The sequence below is a fragment of the Abramis brama genome, assembly GCF_963993115.1.
Source record: "Abramis brama genome assembly, chromosome: 21".
In the NCBI taxonomy this organism is placed as follows: Eukaryota; Metazoa; Chordata; class Actinopteri; order Cypriniformes; family Leuciscidae; genus Abramis; species Abramis brama.
The window spans coordinates 10,235,100-10,253,555 of record NC_139983.1 but is presented as its reverse complement, the minus strand read 5'-3'; the positions used below and the strand labels follow the sequence as shown (position 1 = coordinate 10,253,555).

At 38.7% G+C, this 18,456-nt stretch overlaps 1 protein-coding gene across 11 annotated transcripts in view; it reads right to left on the bottom strand.

The window, feature by feature from the left end:
- Positions 1-18,254, bottom strand: part of cdc42bpaa (CDC42 binding protein kinase alpha (DMPK-like) a) — a 79,470-nt gene extending 61,216 nt beyond the window's left edge. For all 11 annotated transcript variants that reach the window (XM_084097603.1, XM_084097607.1, XM_084097609.1 and 8 more), the window contains exons 1-2: positions 17,423-18,254; positions 1,802-1,893 (exon numbers count right to left, since the gene is read on the bottom strand). In XM_084097603.1, the coding sequence (XP_083953729.1) occupies positions 1,802-1,893; positions 17,423-17,600 (270 nt within the window). In that variant the 5' untranslated portion in view covers positions 17,601-18,254. The remainder of the gene's footprint in view (positions 1-1,801; positions 1,894-17,422) is intronic.
- Positions 18,255-18,456: the final 202 nt, after the last annotated feature.

Genomic DNA, 18,456 nt, shown 5'->3' with positions numbered 1-18,456 from the left:
TGCAAGCTGTTGAAGCTCCGCCCCCTGTGCCGGGAGCAGCAGCTCATTTGCTTTTAAAGGAACAGACACAAAACGGTGCGTTTTTGCTCACCCTCAAACATTTACAAATTTAACATGCTATATAAAAATATCTGTGGGGTATTTTGAGCTAAAACTTCACATTCACACTCTGGGGACATCAGAGACTTATTTTACATCTTGTGAAAAGGGCATTATACCACCCCTTTAAGTGACATTGTTTAGACTACAAGCTGTTTTATTGACGTCTTACATTAAGCGATTACATGAGGCGGGATTAATTTCCATAAGTCTCTTTCAACAAACCTTCTGGTGTTCACTGTTCAACAACCATGTTTATTTTGTGCTGTAACTAGTAGAAAAGAGGAGATGAGATGATCGGTTCACATGCGCTTGAACTATGATGCTGCTTGAACTGAGGTGTTAGCGATCTGTCACGCCGTATTAAAGAGCGCCAAGACGACACTGTTTGAATTTCGTAATAAAATCGACAGAATTTTGAAGTTGAGACTTTGCTTCATATTAAAATTAACAAAGCACAATGCTTTTTGTGATTACTGGATGGCAGGCATGCTTTGTTTTGTTCAGGCTGCGAATCAACAGAAAAAAGTACAATGATTCTAAACACATCATGAAAATTCAATAAAAAACAAAACTTTTGAAATAAAATTTGACCTTTTAAACTTTAAACTAGATAGAAGTGCATGCACACCAGTGTCACAGCTACGAAACTGATCAATCTAAAATCGATACACACAATGAATAAATGAATGTCAATCATCAAATTGATCAGAGAAGAGCCAGCGATGTTATGAGAGAGTTTAGCGGTGCGCTCCTGTCAGCGTCTAAGAAACCAGGATCCGGGCGGCACAGGGCGGTCGGGGTGACAGGTCAACCTTAACACAGAGACGACCCTTTGACAACTACAAAGACCTCCGTTCAGAGAGCATGACACCCATCAGCATCTGCTCAGTGTGCTCTCATTCTGCAGATGGTGACGGTGTCATGGTCCCTGAACGGAACTCCAAGCATAAAATATGCAAGAGTGAAAATAGCTTGGCTGCTAAACTGTTTAAGTGAAACACTTTCACTTTTTCATGGGCTTGCAAACTGTAGGCCTACTTTGCTTAGTTTATGACACGTAAAATATCTTGGCATTTCTTTGGGTCATGAAAAAATTCTTGGCCCAAGAGACAACCATGTCGCCAACAAGGGTCATAACCACTTCTCTGGTGCTTAAATGTCTGAGTGGCTGCATCCCAATTCACACACTTCGACATTCTGTAGAGTATGTAGTTCACTGGTGAAAGTACTGGAAAGTTCTAAACTACATACTGTTTTAATAACATTATTTAAATAAAAAACATTAGCTCTTTTGTGACTGTTATTTTAGTTAGATGTTAATTCACTAACTGCTCACAAACAGTTTACGGTTTCATAGCTTTAACACTTTTTGACTTGATTCAGTACAAGATCCAGCTTGTAAGTCATTTGTCTGTGACTTTCAGACTACAGACCACAAGCATGTTTGTTTTAATTTCGTTCAATTTACTTTCAAAATTATTATTATTTAACAATTAGGTTTATTTAGCATGCACGGATCCAGCAAATGTTTGACATGCTACTAAAACCAACATAATACCAAAATTGTTTATTGCACAAAAATAAAAACAACCGTATCAGAAAATTGTTGGGGTTACAAACCATCACTTGAGAGCCACTGCTATATACTATGGATAGTATGGGGATTCAAATGCAGTCTCAACACAAGACGGATGCTTACCTCACCGAAAGCTCCTCGACCAATGACCTTCAGTATCTCGAAGTCCTCCTTGTGCAATCGCATCTGTTTCACTTTAGAGGTGAACGGTTTGGCTGTGGAGAGAGAGAGACGACAGCATGGAGTTATTGTTGAAGACGTTCAAATCCATCACTTCACTATGATGTGCCATAAGGACCCGATCTTCTCGAAGGGATTTCTAGCAGCTTCAGTTACAGCACATTCACACAAGTCAAAAGTTCAGAGGCATCTCTGAGCAGGTGTGAAGGACGGATTGATGGTGTACCACAGTAAAGTCTTTCTTGCAGGGACTGAACAAAAAAAACTGGCCACTAACTGGTCACATAACTCAATCAATATTTCATGTCCACTTACTTATTTATTTGGCAAGTAGCAGAATAGCATAATCATCTGGTCATAATCAAAACAACAACAACAAAAACCCGTTCAGAGACCCTGATTATTTTGCAATAATATATTTTAATTTACCCTGACACAATAAACACCCAATTAGAACTTACGCAGAAAGCTTCGCATACAAGTGTGTTTGTTTTCTATCATGAATGGCACAAATTGCCATTAACCCTTTTATTGTGACTCATTTGTGGCAAATAATAATTGTGTACAATGCCACATCATCAAAAAGTATTGGGCCATTGCACAATGACAACCATTATAGACAATTGTTTCTGTTTTCAAGGCTGCATCCTTCTGCAATGAGAATCAATTATCACGTTTGTATCATTTTATGGAGCACACAAAATATGATTTACTATGTTTGAGAGGATGTGCAAAGGGTTTCTATTAAAAGCTGTGAAGAGGATGCACTCAAGGCAGCATGTTATCACAATCTCAATTGGCCAATGGCAATTAACACTTTTTGATACATTTAAGCCCAATTATTATGAGCTTTTAAAATGTGTTAAATAAACACTGGTTCATCATAATTTCATTGTTTTTCTAAACACAAACCAGTCTATTCATGACTACAATTTCATAAAGATTTAGGGTGCACTTTTTTGACTTGGACCAGTAAGCGATCACCTAGCAATCATCCAGAACATCCCAGAATACCCTAGCAACCACCCAGAACATCTTTGCATTGTGGCAGCAAGTTTTGAATGGAAAAACACCACTCACAATGAAAATGTAGACATTTATTTGAGTCCATAAATGTTCTCAATCTGTGACAGGTAAACTATAAATCATTGTATGATAAACAGGGGAATGGCAACTAGTTTCTATTGAAGACCTGTGATGGAACGCTCCCTCCATACAAGCTCTTTGAGGCCTGACGCAACTCCCACTGTCTATCGTTGCCTCTCCCGGCACAACCCATACAGCTGCAATGCTGAGCGCTGCTTATGAATGAACTCTGTACTGGCAAATGAAAGTCACATTGAGCTCAAGACTGCCATCACTAGAGATCAGACACAAAGACAGATATCTTTTCACTTGGACTGCATTAAGTCCAGTCTCTTATACAGATAATGAGCCTTGTGCTATTCAGTTAACCCTGCATAGTAAAAAAACTGATGTAGAGAGCTGAAACCAAAGCAGGCTCCAAGATACTGAAAGAGTTCTGGTATTAGCACGCTTGGCTTTATAAAGGAACAGTTCACCCTAAAATGGAAAAAAATATTGCTTGTTCACATTTAAAATAACCACACAATACCATATAAACAGTACACCCAGACCATTTATGTAAACAAAGTTGATTTAAACAGATTTTATTGTGCAAAAAATGCCAAACGAATTATAGGCTACTGGATGTTTTAAACAAAATAAACTAAGCATTCAAAAACAGCAACAAAATTCTAAATTAGATTAAATAGGCTACATCAAATATGCCTTCTTCATGGTTTTATCATGGCAGAGTCAGACAGTGGTTAGAAAAAAAAAAAGTTTAAATATCAAGGTTTCTGACCAGAAAGCGAAAGTAAAATGCGCACTGCCATTCATAACGGTGCGGAGCAGAGCGAGCGTTTTCAATTAATTCCTATGGAAGTTAAGCTTCCATAGAAACGCTCTGCTGCTCGCCAGTGGTCACGCGCCGTTATGAATGCCTGTGCGGCCATCCGCATTTTACTTTCACTTTAGAATTAGCGCCAACTCGGGGTGGGCAAGTGATGTAACCGGTGAATAAGAGATGGTAAAAGTTAGTGGGTCCAATATTATTGGTCTTAAAAGTGGGTGGGTCTTGTCCCACCCACATACGATGGTTCCGACGCCCATTGGAAAATGAGAATGTTACATTTTTAATGATATAATTGTTTTCAATGTTTTGGCAGATGGCCATCTAGCGAACTGATATACATATACATTAAGCAAGAACCAATGAAGTTCATTCTCATATACGCATTCTCATTACGTTTGAGCTTCCGCAAGAACCAATGAGATTTGTTTTCACACGTGAGCTTCTGTTAATATGCACTGATCAGTGTTTTCATTTTTGGGTGAACTAACCCTTTAAGAGGTTATCCAATCATAACAGTGGTTATTCACATTTATAAGTTTTATCCTAAAGCACCTTTTTTTATTCTATGGGTGTTAGAGAAGCAGGTCAAGTAACTTTCAATAAAAGTGATTTGCTTCCATGAGAAATGTCCATCTACACCACATCACTGGGACACATCATACAAGCACACGGTTTCTCCTACCACTGCTATGCTGATGACACACAGCTCTTCCTCTCATTTCAACCAGATGATCCCACAGTGGCTGCACGGGTCTCAAGCTGTCTGGCGGACATCTCGGCATGGATGAAGGAACATCACCTGCAGCTCAACCTGGCAAAGACTGAGCTTCTCGTCCTCCCTGCCAATCCGTCTCTACAGCACGACTTCACTATCCAGCTAGATTCATCATCAATCACCCCATCAAGGTCGGTCAGAAATCTTGGAGTAACGTTTGATGACCAGCTGACCTTCACAGATCACATTTCAAAGACAGCTCGATCATGCAGGTTTGCACTGTACAATTTCAGGAAGATCAGGCCTTTCCTAACTGAGCATGCAACACAACTTCTCGTCCAGGCCCTGGTCATCTCTAGGCTTGACTACTGCAATGCTCTTCTGGCTGGACTTCCATCATGTGCAACCAAACCTCTACAGATGATTCAGAACGCTGCAGCTCGTCTTGTCTTCAACGAGCCCAAGAGGGCCCACGTCACTCCTCTGTTCATCTCTCTGCACTGGCTACCACTCGCTGCTCGCATCAAGTTCAAAGCATTGACGCTTTCTTACAGATCTATCACAGGCTCAGCTCCCTCCTACTTTCACTCACTACTACGAGCCTACATCCCTACCAGAAGCCTACGATCGGTCAACGAGCGACGTCTCGTGGTTCCATCACAGAGAGCCACAAAATCACTTTCCAGAACATTCTCATTCACAGTTCCATGCTGGTGGAACGCTCTCCCCACCCTCATCCGGAATGCAGAATCCCTGACAACCTTCAAAAGACAGCTGAAAACCCATCTCTTCCGTGAGCACTTAACCAAAAAAAAAAAAAAAAAAAACTCCCCTTTCCCTCTAAAACCTCACTTATCGGGCTTATGCTACTCTGAATAATGCCTGAACTTCGTATCTTGAGCACTTCTTGCGTTGTTTTTGTTTTTGCCTCTTCATGATGACTCGCTTAATCTAGTCCTAGTTTGTAAGTCGCTTTGGATAAAAGCGTCTGCTAAATGACTAAATGTAAATGTAAATGTAAATGATTCACTAATGGTGCTGGGCTCACTTCTATGGAAACAACAATAAGATAAGAATATATGGTAAATCTGACCTCTCGTCGAACACGCAAATCCAGATTCCACATCCCTGTTGAAATCACCTGACTAGGATGTGTATTTACTGTCATACCTTTCACAAGAGTGTATAATTCATGTACTGACAAACAGCAAGAGATTCTAAAGACATAACTATTGTACAGCAAAAATGACAGAAGCAACAGTTTATGGCTGGTGTGGCCTATAGTGGTTAAAAATCTGGGTTGGTTGTTGGTTTAACCTCACAAGGGCTGATCAATGAATTATCACCATCATGCATTTGAGCAAGTCATTTAACATCACATCCTAATTGCAATGCAACAATTTACTAGTGACAATTAAAGTGAAAAAGCTCGACAGTACGGCAAAAAACAGCCATTCAGAATGTGTTTTAAGTTTAATATGGATTTGGATCAATGATATTTCACTGGGACTACAGAGTAAATCCTAATAGAAAAAGAAAACAAGTGACAATCAAAATGTCTAGTTCCTCATTGTTTGTTGTTGTAACTCAGCGGTGGTTTGCAAGCCACACCTGGCCAGGTTTCGCACCCTTTAGCAATAAATGGTCGATAAAAGATTAGTCATGTCACTAGAGATCAGCTTTCTACATAAAAAGCAACAAATTTCCTTTGTTGACCTTCCTACGTTAATGAAAAGTTTAGAATAACAACAAGTTGTACCGGCAAAAGTGCGTGTTCACTGCTGCTCGCCAGTGTCATGAATGCAATCAATGGCAAACCACTTACGATTCAGTGGTAACCAAGAGATTGAAACTACTCAGAATTAATCAGCTTACGTGGCTTGTATGTGGTAATGGCGAAAATAAATATTATTAGAACAGCGACGAAAATGGAAAAGTGACTTTATGATAGATGTTGGTTTCAAGAGAGAGACCGGAAGGTTGCTGGTTAGTTTGTACACGGCTGTTCGTGGGTGTAAAGTGACAGTTACAAGTTCACTATCATATTTATGGGTTAAATAAGATAAAAAAGACATGTTATCAAAATATGTTTATTTTCTTATTAAACATACCAATATGCATTTATCCTTCAGTTTAGGGCTTTTGAATTTGACAGATTAGATTAAGTGAAATGTATATATAATTAATATGTACGGTACATGGATACTATACAAATAAAATAATTTATATTCTATTTAATTATTATATTATATATATTATATTTATCTAATATGCGTGATTTGACTTTCCTCTGTTGCGTTTGAACGCATTTTGCTAAGTGAAGTGAACATCAACAGATATCTCGTGCTCAGGGAGTAGGGAGCAGTGAACGCTGCGTAGGGACCCTGTCAATCGGGACGCACCCGAGTTAATGGCGCTCTCTTCTAACGAGCTGATAATCTGAACCAGGTGTGTTAGATAACAGAGACATACAAACTGTGCAGAGCGGGGAGGTGCGAGGACTGGAATTGGGAACCCCTGCTTTACATCATGATCAAATCCTTGTTTAAAGGGGTGGTTGATTATGATTTCACTTTTTTATCTTTAGTTAGTGTGTAATGTTGCTGTTTGAGCATAAACAACATCTGCCAAGTCACAATGCTCAAAGTTCAAAGTAAAGGGAGACATTTTCTTTTGAAGAAATTGCTTTTTAAGGACTATAACACCACCACATTCCTCCCGGGTTAGTGACATCACTAACCCTAAAACTTACATAAACCCCGCCCCCGGAACACGATTTATAGATTATCAAGACAGAATAATTATGCTAATGAATGATTAGAAGATAGTTAACTCCACATCAGCTACATAAATTTAAACAAACAAAAAAGTTTTTGATTTTCAGGACACAAGCTGTTGTAGCTCCGCCCCCCGTGCTGGGAGCAGCTGCTCATTTGCATTTAAAGGGACAGACACAAAAACGGTGCATTTTTGCTCACCCTTAAAAAGTGACAATTTTAAGTTTTTAACAATAAAAAAATATCTGTGGGGTATTTTGAGCTAAAACTTCACATACACACTCTGGGGACATCAGAGACTTATTTTACAGTTTGTGAAAAGGGCATTATACCACCCCTTTAATATTGGCCAAACAGCATTAAATTCAAATGTCCACTTATGGCTCGTTTCCACTGAGCAGTACAGTACGGTACGGTACAGTACGGTACGGTTCGGGTCTGTTAACCATGATCTGGCTAGCGTTTCCACTGCCAACAGTACCCTTACTTGATAGGCGTGGTGTTTCGATCGACGTAATTTTCGCGCGAAGAAGAACATAGTAAACTACAATGGATGACATACAGCAGATCTTGTTCTTGCTCCTCGACATGTTTGTCACAAGAAGACAAGCGCCGACATTAGGCTTTTCTCAATATTAAGTACGCAAAGTTTGTACTTGCCATGTGCGACTCACTCCTACATGCACATGGTACAGCGCGTTCTTAAAAGCGTCACTCAGCTCGCTCTGCTACTCCGGTTATCTCTGTTACTCTGTATGTACAAATTTAAGCAACAATAAAACGAAATATGTTATAAAACACTACTCTGCCTCTTTTAGTTTTCATTTAAATAAATTAAACATTATAGGGACACAAATGTGGTTCATGCGCAACGCATATTGATTATTCACTGCACGTTATACGTTATTCTATTTATAACAAAACGATTTAAAACACAACCCTAACGTTACCTCTTTTCGTTTAAATAATAAAAAAAATTACACATTACAGGCAATATATGCATTTGTACAAATGTTGCAATAAACATCAGTGATAATCTTGTAATAAGAAAATGACAAGAAACCATATTTATTTTTGTAAAATTTCAGTTTTATAAATAATAGCCAATATAAAAGTTTAAGTAAAAGGTACAAGAAGCTATACAATAAGAAATAAAGCAAACAATTCAGTCAAATGTCCAAATGCTGCGCTAGTCTAACATTACAACAGTAAAGTTAAATACAAATAGCCTATAATATGAAACTAAACTTAGCCCTCAGTCAAAACGATTGACAGGGAATGAATTATATATTCACGAGACCAAAGATCGCCCGTTAGGTCTGCACAAGACGAATTATATCTCATGTTTAACCACTACCGTCGGAGTCATCGGCGAACGTCAGAAGAACTAACTTAGCCGAGGAAAGGCTCATCCAGCCGGGAAACATGAGCGCCGAGCGCCCGCTGATCGCATGGATCTCACAACCGGGGAAAAACAAATCATCTTTATAAATAAACCACAGATTAGAGCTTTAAACAACTACATTCTCGCCTGAAAAACTCTTAAAATTACATTTCGTGACACAGTAACAGTATATTATATTAAACTGTATATAAAAAAATGGCGCTTCTTATGTTGTCATTCCCCTCGTAGCACGCGCAAGTGACGATTCTCTGTCAACCAATCAACGTCCTGCAGTGAGTCTAGCTCCACCTTTTAGTACCGTACCACTGTGCTAGGTACCCCAACGGAAGGGTACCCAAAAAGTGGTACGGTACGGTTCGGCTTTTTGGTACCATTCTCAACTTTTGGCAGTGGAAACGCAAATAAAAGGGTACCGACCCGTACCGTACCGTACCGTACCGCTCGGTGGAAACGCGCCATTAATCTTTAATATTTGGCCACTTCTTTATGATAGAAATAGAACATGTGGACATCAAAACGTGCAAACTCAGAGCGAGGGTTTAAACTTTTATTTAGAAATCGCCATGAACAACAATTTGCATATTTAAAAATGTATTGATGTATTCTCCTGCGTTAGAGTAGGTTTATAAATGAGTTGCGTTACAAATCTAGTGAAATGGCACACGATACGTTCAAAGATGAGCGTTATAAGCAACCGAAACTGACAGCATATGCAGAGATGGAGTTTGTTTTACAGAGCTGCTGAGTACATGATAACAGCGCATTTATTATTTAATTATCATATGCAGTAAAAGACTGAACAATATAATACAAGAACAGTAAATGGTTTTGCCACAAACTCAGCTCTGTCATGCTGATATAGCGAGACAGCTTTTCAGATCACCTCGACAAGAAATAGTGTCACGTTTTAATATTGCAAGATCTCGTCACACCCCAACTGAATATCAAGTTTTATATTGATCTATAAACACACAACTACTAAGCATGGAAGATATGGGATATATCACTTCTTGCTTCACACAGTGAACACACCTCTGGCAAACAAGGCCAAACATTTCAAGCTGCAAAGGGCGAGTTCCATTAGCCAAAATGTCAGGCGACTGATTTGTTGATATGAAATCTACACACATAGCTTTGTGGGATATGAGCGAGATTCCACATAAACAATGCTGTGAATATCAAATGTTACCAGAGTGTCAGGCATCCTTTTACAGGGCATTAGAAACAGATGGAAAACAGACCACCTGGAACTGCCATCATGCTCTCTGATACATAAACCAGGGAAAGTGTATAAAGTCTATTCATGAAGGACAGTTTAAAGGTCAAGCCTTCCTTAGAAGATCCTACACTGTTTCCAAAGTGTCCAAAACAACTGCAGCACACTCAGGTCGGTGTTCATTAAAGATCTGAATGCAGAAAGCTCATTGTGTACATCACTGTCACAGTCTCCAGAGCAAGGGGACACAGAGCTGCAAATCAAATGAACCACACTATCTATCTCCTGCAATACCCGCATTAGGAGACCATATAAAGGCAAAGACACTGGCAGGATCATTAAAACACGCTTTCCATAGAGGGAAAGAAGCGCTTAAAGCCAGACTGCAGAAAGACTCACACGCCGTGCCGTGTTCAAATCCAACATCAAGAGCATTTTCACTGTGAAATGTCAGCATAATATAAACACTGGGCGCAAAATAAATTGTCAGCTTTCGTTTAATAATGTCACAGGGTTATTATTTCATACACTAAAACGGAAAAAAACTTAACCGATTAATTTCAGACCAATTTCAAATAAAGAGAACCTGTAAATGGTGATATAATGTGTAACACACACAACCTTAAAATCATAAGACTTAGTTCACACAAAAACGAAAACTCTGTCATCATTTACTCGCCCTCATGTCGTTCCAAAGCCGTGGGACTTTCGTTCATCATCAATACACAAATTAATATCTTTTTGATGAAATGTGAGAGCTTTCTGTCTTTCCATTGACAGCTACGCAACTACCACTTTGACGCTTAAAAAGTTCATAAAGAGATTGTAAAACTAATCCATATGAATTGATCGGTTTAGTAGTCCAAATTTTCTAAAGAGATTTGATCGCTTTATATGATGAACAGATTGAATTTAGGCTTTTCACATATAAAAATTCATCAACTCACACATCAGTGATGGTAAATGGAAGCTCAAGCACGTGTTCTCGTGTTACGCAGGATCGGTTGAGCTTCTGTTTATGTTCGTTGATCAATGTTTATATGTGAATAAAAGCCTAAATTCAATCTGTTCATCCTATAAAGTGTTCGTGTCTCTTCAGAAAATTTTGAACTAAACCGCTTGATTCATACGGATTAGTTTTACGATCTCTTTATGAACTTTTTGAAGTGTCAAAGTGCTAGTTGCATAGCTGTGAATGGAAGGACAGAAATTGCTCAGATTTCCTTAAAAAGATCTTCATTTGTGTTCTGAAGATGAACAAAAGTCTTACAGGTTTGGAAAGACACGAGGATGAATAATTCATGACAGAGTTTTTAGGTGAACTAACCCTTTAAGGGTGTTAATCTATTTATGTTAAAAAATCTCAAATACACAAACATATTACATTATGTCAAAAATGATAAAAACAACATGATCTGCAAGGATAAGATAGTCTGTTATTCTGAAGATTAGCCATGTTATTAACCTTAAATGGATTTTATAACCGTTAAAAAAAAAACTGATAGTGTTTATGCTTTGGCCCTTGTTTTCATCTGTAAGAAAGCCAATAACAATGGAGGAACAAGTCTGGTCCTAAACCCAATCCGTTCAGAACAGGCAACAAGATTATGCATCCTTAAAAGGCATACTGGTCTTGCAAATCACGGTGACTAAACAAGTGTTGACTTGCCATATTAAAAATACAAATAAGGACGAAATATAAAGGAAAAGCTTGCTTGTGACGAGGAGGATTCAACCTTTGAATACGAGAAACCTCCCAAAGTTAATACAAACCTAATCCCAAAATATGAGACCGGTTATACCTGACAGCGAACCCAACCTGCATAAATAAACGTAGATGATATGAAAGCTAGAACACTGGAAAAGCAGATGATGTTGGGGTTGTGACAGGATAGTCACATAAAACTGCCTGGGTTGTCAATTTAAACCAGCTGTCCGGGGGAACTCACTATACAGGGGGACTTCTTCAAATACCAGAGGGTAGTTGTTAGTCACCGTCCACCGAGTCAGCCTTTTCTTTCAAACAGTTGGGCCTGAACGGCATCTGTGACTTACACATTCCTACATTTGCCTTCAAGTCTTCAGGCCTCTTTCAGATCAGCACAGAAAGCAGAAAGAGCATGAAATTGACACACTAATTTACTAGTCAAATAATGCATTTAAAAGTATAAAGAAATGCTTTTAACTGTCAAAAATTGGCTGTTTTGAGGGTTAACATGCAGATCAATGAACAGAAAATGCAAAAAAAGGTGTTTTGATGTCATAATGTCAAAGTCATGCGCAGAACACGTGCTGGAAAGCAAGCAAATCTAGATCCACTGATCAGATTTTGCTTTAGCAAGGTTGTGCATGTAAACAGACTCAATGACCATATGAATATGCCTAAAGTATTAGCAGTTTTTTTAAAAATTAATCACCTGATAAGGGCAGATATTGGAAGCATACAATATCAATGCTAGGGATGCACCGATATGAACATTTTGGCCTATACTGATAACCGACAATTCTTCATATTTAAAAGGCGATAACCGATAAATATAACATTTTTGAGAGCCTGATTACAAAAACAAAAGTCTCACCATTAAAAGACATGTCCCAAAGCACACAGTTATAATGTTTTTATAAAAAATGTATGTAGCCCATATGACTGCACGTCGCACTTAACCGTATTTTCCTTTTTGAAGTGATTTCAATCATATTTCAAGTGATTTAAAACCATCATGATTAAGGGTGTCACGATTCTCCAAATCCTCAATTCGATTACATTTTCGATTCTAAAGTCACGGTTCGATTCGATTCTCGATTAAAAAAAAAAATTGAAAGCACAAGCTATGCCATTTTTAGACTTTTATGCAATATAATAATATCTGACCTTTGTTTGCAATGTACCACACACTACATTGTCAAATTTAAAACGTTTATTCACAACATAATGTAACAATAACTTATATCTTCAGTCAATTGGAAACTTAAACAATATAACCTATTACCTATTATAGTCCCGGGGCTCCCTGGACTCCTCAGAGCAGTCACAGGCGAATAGCACGGCGTTTTAAATTGGGTTCCCACAGCGTTTGCAACGCAGTACGAGAGAACGTGCAGAACCTCGGTTCCCTTAGAGATAAGCCTTGCCGTGCTATTTCGCTTATATCTGGTACTTCGCTTCAGTCGATTTAAACCTAAAGTCCTTTGGCGAGTTTTCTCTGAATTTATACACTTCAGCCGCGTCCAAATTGGCGCGCTCGAGGTTAGCAGGGCGCCAAGCGCTCTCATTGAACCGCCAACTCGCCATAGGTTCGTGCAGTTGCCGCAGCACAGACAATCAGCTCGCTCAGACGAGCTATGATGCTCTCGCTGTGCAGCTGCAATGCGTTTTAAAATAAAGGCTTCAATATTTTCAAGAAAAGGAGTTTTACCTATTACAGGCAAGCCGAGGTGACGTGACATATGGGGCGTGGCAGCATCAACGATTCCATTTTTTGATTCGATAATCGAGATTGAGCATTAATTTCGATCGATTTCGATTTAAAATCGAAATCGTGACACCCTTAATCATGATTAACAGTGAGCATCTGAAGTGTCTCAGCTGAAAGAAATAATCCATTATTTATCAGCTTTAATATATCGATATTAGGGCCGTCACAATCCTGTTCGTTTTTTGAGACATAATTGTTCACTGAAACGATTGTAAAATCGATTTTCCATGTCTAAAGACGTTTCCATTTTAAACGCCAAATATAGGCAAATCCACAGACAACTAACAGGCATTAGGACGAACGTAAAGAGGGCGCTTGAGACGCGCACAAGTCAGCAATATTTCTGATGATTTATTGGCGTGAAGTTTCGTGCACAATGACAAAACAGGAGTGCAACATTCTCGAAAAACAATAAGCTGAGTGGATTGCCATAACATAAATGACAAACATTACTGCAGGATTCAACATGGCTGTGTTTACGATTAGAAATGTCAAACAAATTTCGCCTACCTAGGCGATTGTAGACGCGTAGCCCGAATCTGTATCTGTATGCATGAGTCTGTCTGAATACCGGCAGAATTCACAGTTTTGTAGTAAAAATAGACACATTATGCAGAAGTATAATTTGCTGTTATGTGTGTTTGTCAGAGCCTGCAGTTGCTGTGTGACGCGCGTTCGCTGCGGCTCCGAGAAAAGACCATTAAAATCGATTCCCAATTTTCGTTTTCGAAACTTGTGTTGGTTGGTCCGATCGATTGTCCAATCGATTTTCGAACGTAAAGTGACAGCCCTAATCGATACGATAACGATGTTATCAACATAAAAAATCAACATATCGGCTGATACCGATATATCGTGCATCCCTAATCAATTAAGCCTACTTTTTCTAATTTAAAGCTGCAGTCGGCAAGTCTGGCAGATTGGGTCGTCTTAGCCAAAATTTTGAATGTTTACAACTCTCATGCCCCTCCCCCACTACCAACGAGCACCCTCCCATAGAGGTCGTGTTCGTCAGTGCGTGTGCACCTGATTTTCTGTGAACGCGCGCGTCTCTTCAGCATCGATCAACACCATGGACTCGGAGGTAGGCTGCCCTGGCTAATCTATCCATAGATAGCAATAACCGAGGAATTGGAAGCTTGTTAGTAGATTTTCTCTCCGCCATCACGCTTCGTACAATCTTCAGGCGAACTTCAGGCGTGTGCATGTGATATTGTAACGTGCACGTCAGCGCGAGGGAGAGGGGATCTGTGGCGTGCGTGTGCATGACCTGTGATTGACAGTCAGATCTCACACCCCCCTGCGCTGATTGGACCCGATGATCTGGGAGCGGTGGATTTTTGCAAAACAAATAACACGCTCCAGGTGGAGTTAGAAGCTCGGGTTTTTTTCTAAAACCACCTTATGTTGTTCTGTCGGATTATAGTGTCGATTTCACTGAATATGATCAAAAAAATGTTGCCGACGGCAGCTTTAACAGTGTATTAGACATTACACAATATAATCTGATGCTGGATTTCACTTCAAGTAAGAAAATATTTTATACAGTAGTGGCCAAAACTGATGTCTGGAGGGATACTTGTTTTTAATGACACTACAATTTCGACAAACCATGAAAATATGAGGAAAATACTATATAGTATTTTAAATATTTTAAATATGAGGGAAGGTAATAATGTATGTTAATGTTTATTTTGTAGAGAATTCAAATGAATGGCCACCTGGGCAATTTGTATTAGCTCGGATGTGTCAACAATGTTTAAACCCTGCAAATGTCAAAAAGCTTCAATAAATTATTATTTTTTTTAAATTATGAGGGAAGAACAAAATACTGAACTTGGTTATGTCTGACAAAATTATTTGGCGAAAGAAGCAAACTACAGCAGCACAGCTACAGATTTTATTTTACTATGCAAAATATACATAGAAAAACTAGACTTATTTTATATATATATATGAAGAGTTCAGATGCAAAAGCCTCTAAGTGCCATGTGAAATTTTCTTCTAGAATTACCATTTTTATAAAGCTTGTATATTTAAGTTCAGTAATTTCACTTAAATGACAATTAATAGGTAATTTGCATTGCCATTTAAGTGAAATTATTGAACTTAAATATACAAGCTTGATAAAAAATGATCATTCTAGAAGAAAATTTCAGATGGCACTTAGAGGCTTTTGCATCTGAACTCTTCATATATAAAACCTGAAATTACAATTTTGCTCATAGGTAGCCTACAGCTTATAGGATTTGAATCTACAAACTTTGAGTTACTAGAATAAACCACACAACCCCAACAACAGCATTTCAACATGAATGACTTAATGTATTTCTCCTCCAGACTTTATAAATCAAACCATGACATCAGTTATGATGGATGTTACATTTACCATCTCTAAAACTGTCAGATAAAAATGAAAGCATCCCATCTGAAGCATGCAGTCTTCACAGGAATATAACACAAGAGATAACTCAAATCTGGCTGATGATCTGGGCACGAGTTCAACTTGTCCTGGCATCGCCTCTAACCAACCTGTGGCTTAAGGATCATTTTAGCCTAATGCAAAGGAGAGAGTTTTTACAATGCTGAACTAAAGTTTTAAAACTAGAGTACAAATAAATGACCCGAAGAGCAAATTCCAGCAACACTGCACTAGCCAAGCCAAGTAGCACATACAAAAAAAATTGGAAAGTCTCTAAGCATCAATAAATCTGCAAGACGTTGACAAGAAATGAATCAAAATGAAATCAAGTGTCTTTTTCCAAAACATTAGCCTAAAATATAGCATACGCTCTGCTTAAGAGGTCTACAAGTGCATAGAATAGATTCACAATTGTTTTCTGTTCCCTACCAATAAGATCGATCACGTAATATTATTGCGTTACAGTGTGTGTGTTTATTATTCTCTGCCACACTCGTTCGGTCTATCCTGCGTGCATCATGCCTTCTGTTTCCATGGAAGGAATGTTTACCATTCAGGTCATTCAGGGTAGCTGCAAGTCACGCCACAAAACAAACAAACAAACGGCACACTATGTTCATTCGCGGTGGAATGTGATGTAGCGCTCCAGTCATTTCCTGCTCAACTTAAACATGTAACAAGTTTAAAGTCATATTCATTAGTTAAGCTGGGTCAGGAGGCGCCTGATTAAACATACTCAAACAATACACTGCTTTTCCCATCACACTATATGTTCAGCTGCATTTCAGTGACATGACTGGCCACTTAATACTCCCCAGCAATGTCTACTGGAATTCAGTTAATGTATTTACAACTTCACCACCACAAAAGCCCATGTCATATTCCATGCTTGGAGAAATACTTTGTATAACACAAAAGAGGCAGATTTCATGTGTTAGTCGAAAAGAGAATGACACCATATATGACCCAGGGGACTTTTTCTATACCTTATTCATGCACAATCCAAGGACCAGCTGTAGTCTTTCCTATAGGGAACCAGTTTGATCAATCACTATGACAGTGAATAGCACATCCTTCAGTGTCAGAACACTTTGCCACAAGCAAAAGTAGGTTTCTTTCATAACTTTTCAACTAGCCCTTTAAGACTTTTAATAGCACACATTCTTTTAAATAGAAACCGTTTAATCAAAGTCTAATAACTTATACTCCCTTTCTGAGATTAATTTCAATCCATTCCCTATGATATACTGCTCAGCATGCTGGTATGATGGCTCAGAATTTAACAGCATGTTGCTACTTGACTTTTCCAGGGCTGTACACACACACACACATCTATGATTCAGTGCTGCCAAATGTGGCTTAAAGACATTTGTTGCATAAACTTCAGTCCATATTTATGATGACTCTAAAATCCAAACATCTAGTGAACTTTGGTGCTACAATAAGATGATTTAATCAATAAATACAATGACTTAAGATGCTTTAAACATAAAATGCATGGGTTTAAGTTGAATTGAACATGAAATGCATTGATTTAATATGGGTTAAACATGAAATGCATTGGTTTAAGATAGCTTGAACATGAAATGCATTGATTTTAAGAAGCATACATGTCTTCAAAAGCACCATACTCACCCCATTCCAAAAACTCAGCAATGTTCTTCTCTCTTCTGAGTGGGGAGTTGATGCACTCATCATAAATGCAGATGAGAACATCCAGAAGAGTTTCCACACTAAAACACTGTCCATTAGACTGGACAGGACCATCCAGGATCAGTTTCTCCAGCTTTTTCAAACGCACTTCTCCAGACATGGTTCAAAATTGTTTAATTTACAGATATTTAAGTGCCTTTACTGTAGCTACTCAAGCTAACCAGCTAACAACATTCTCACAACACAATGTATCTTAACTGTTTTTTTCTAATATAAATACAAAAAATCGTGTATTAATAATAACAAAAACTAGTGTCAAACCATGTCAAGTAAATAAACTTAAAAAAATTCCCAGTTTGTTCAACTTTAACGGGTTAAAATAACTGATGCTAATGATCCGGCTAATAAAGACGTTCGGCTAGCAGGCTAGCCGATTTTAGCTCGTCCTCGAAGAGAATTCTCCTCAAAACCAACAGAAATAACATGACACGCCCCCCAAATGTTATGTTCAGGCATTACGTGTGTGGAAAATATGGATAAAATGTGTTTATATCCGCAAAAAGTGAGTTTAGCGAAGTTCTCCAAAGGCACCGATTGAGTGTCACTTAGTTTTCCTCATTCCTTTTCCCATGAATAATTCCTGAAAAAGTAAGTCCTGCCAGCGGGATGAAATCAGTCCGTCAGATGATGATGGTGGTGATGGTGGTGGTGAAGATGGGGTGAAGATGAGGAGGAGGAAGGTGGCTGTGTGGATGCGGGGTGACGGGGTGATTCTCTCTCATCTGCCCGCCGACGCTGAGTGTGTTTCAGGAATGATGAGGAGAAACATGGCGACTCTCTCTCTCTCTCTCTCTCTCTCTCTCTCTCTCTCTCTCACACACACACACACACACACACAATCACATTCAGACACACACACACACAATCACATTCAGACACACAAATACAAATAAACATACAAAGATAAACAGTACACATACAAGGACACATGTAGCTACATACCTAGATGAACACAC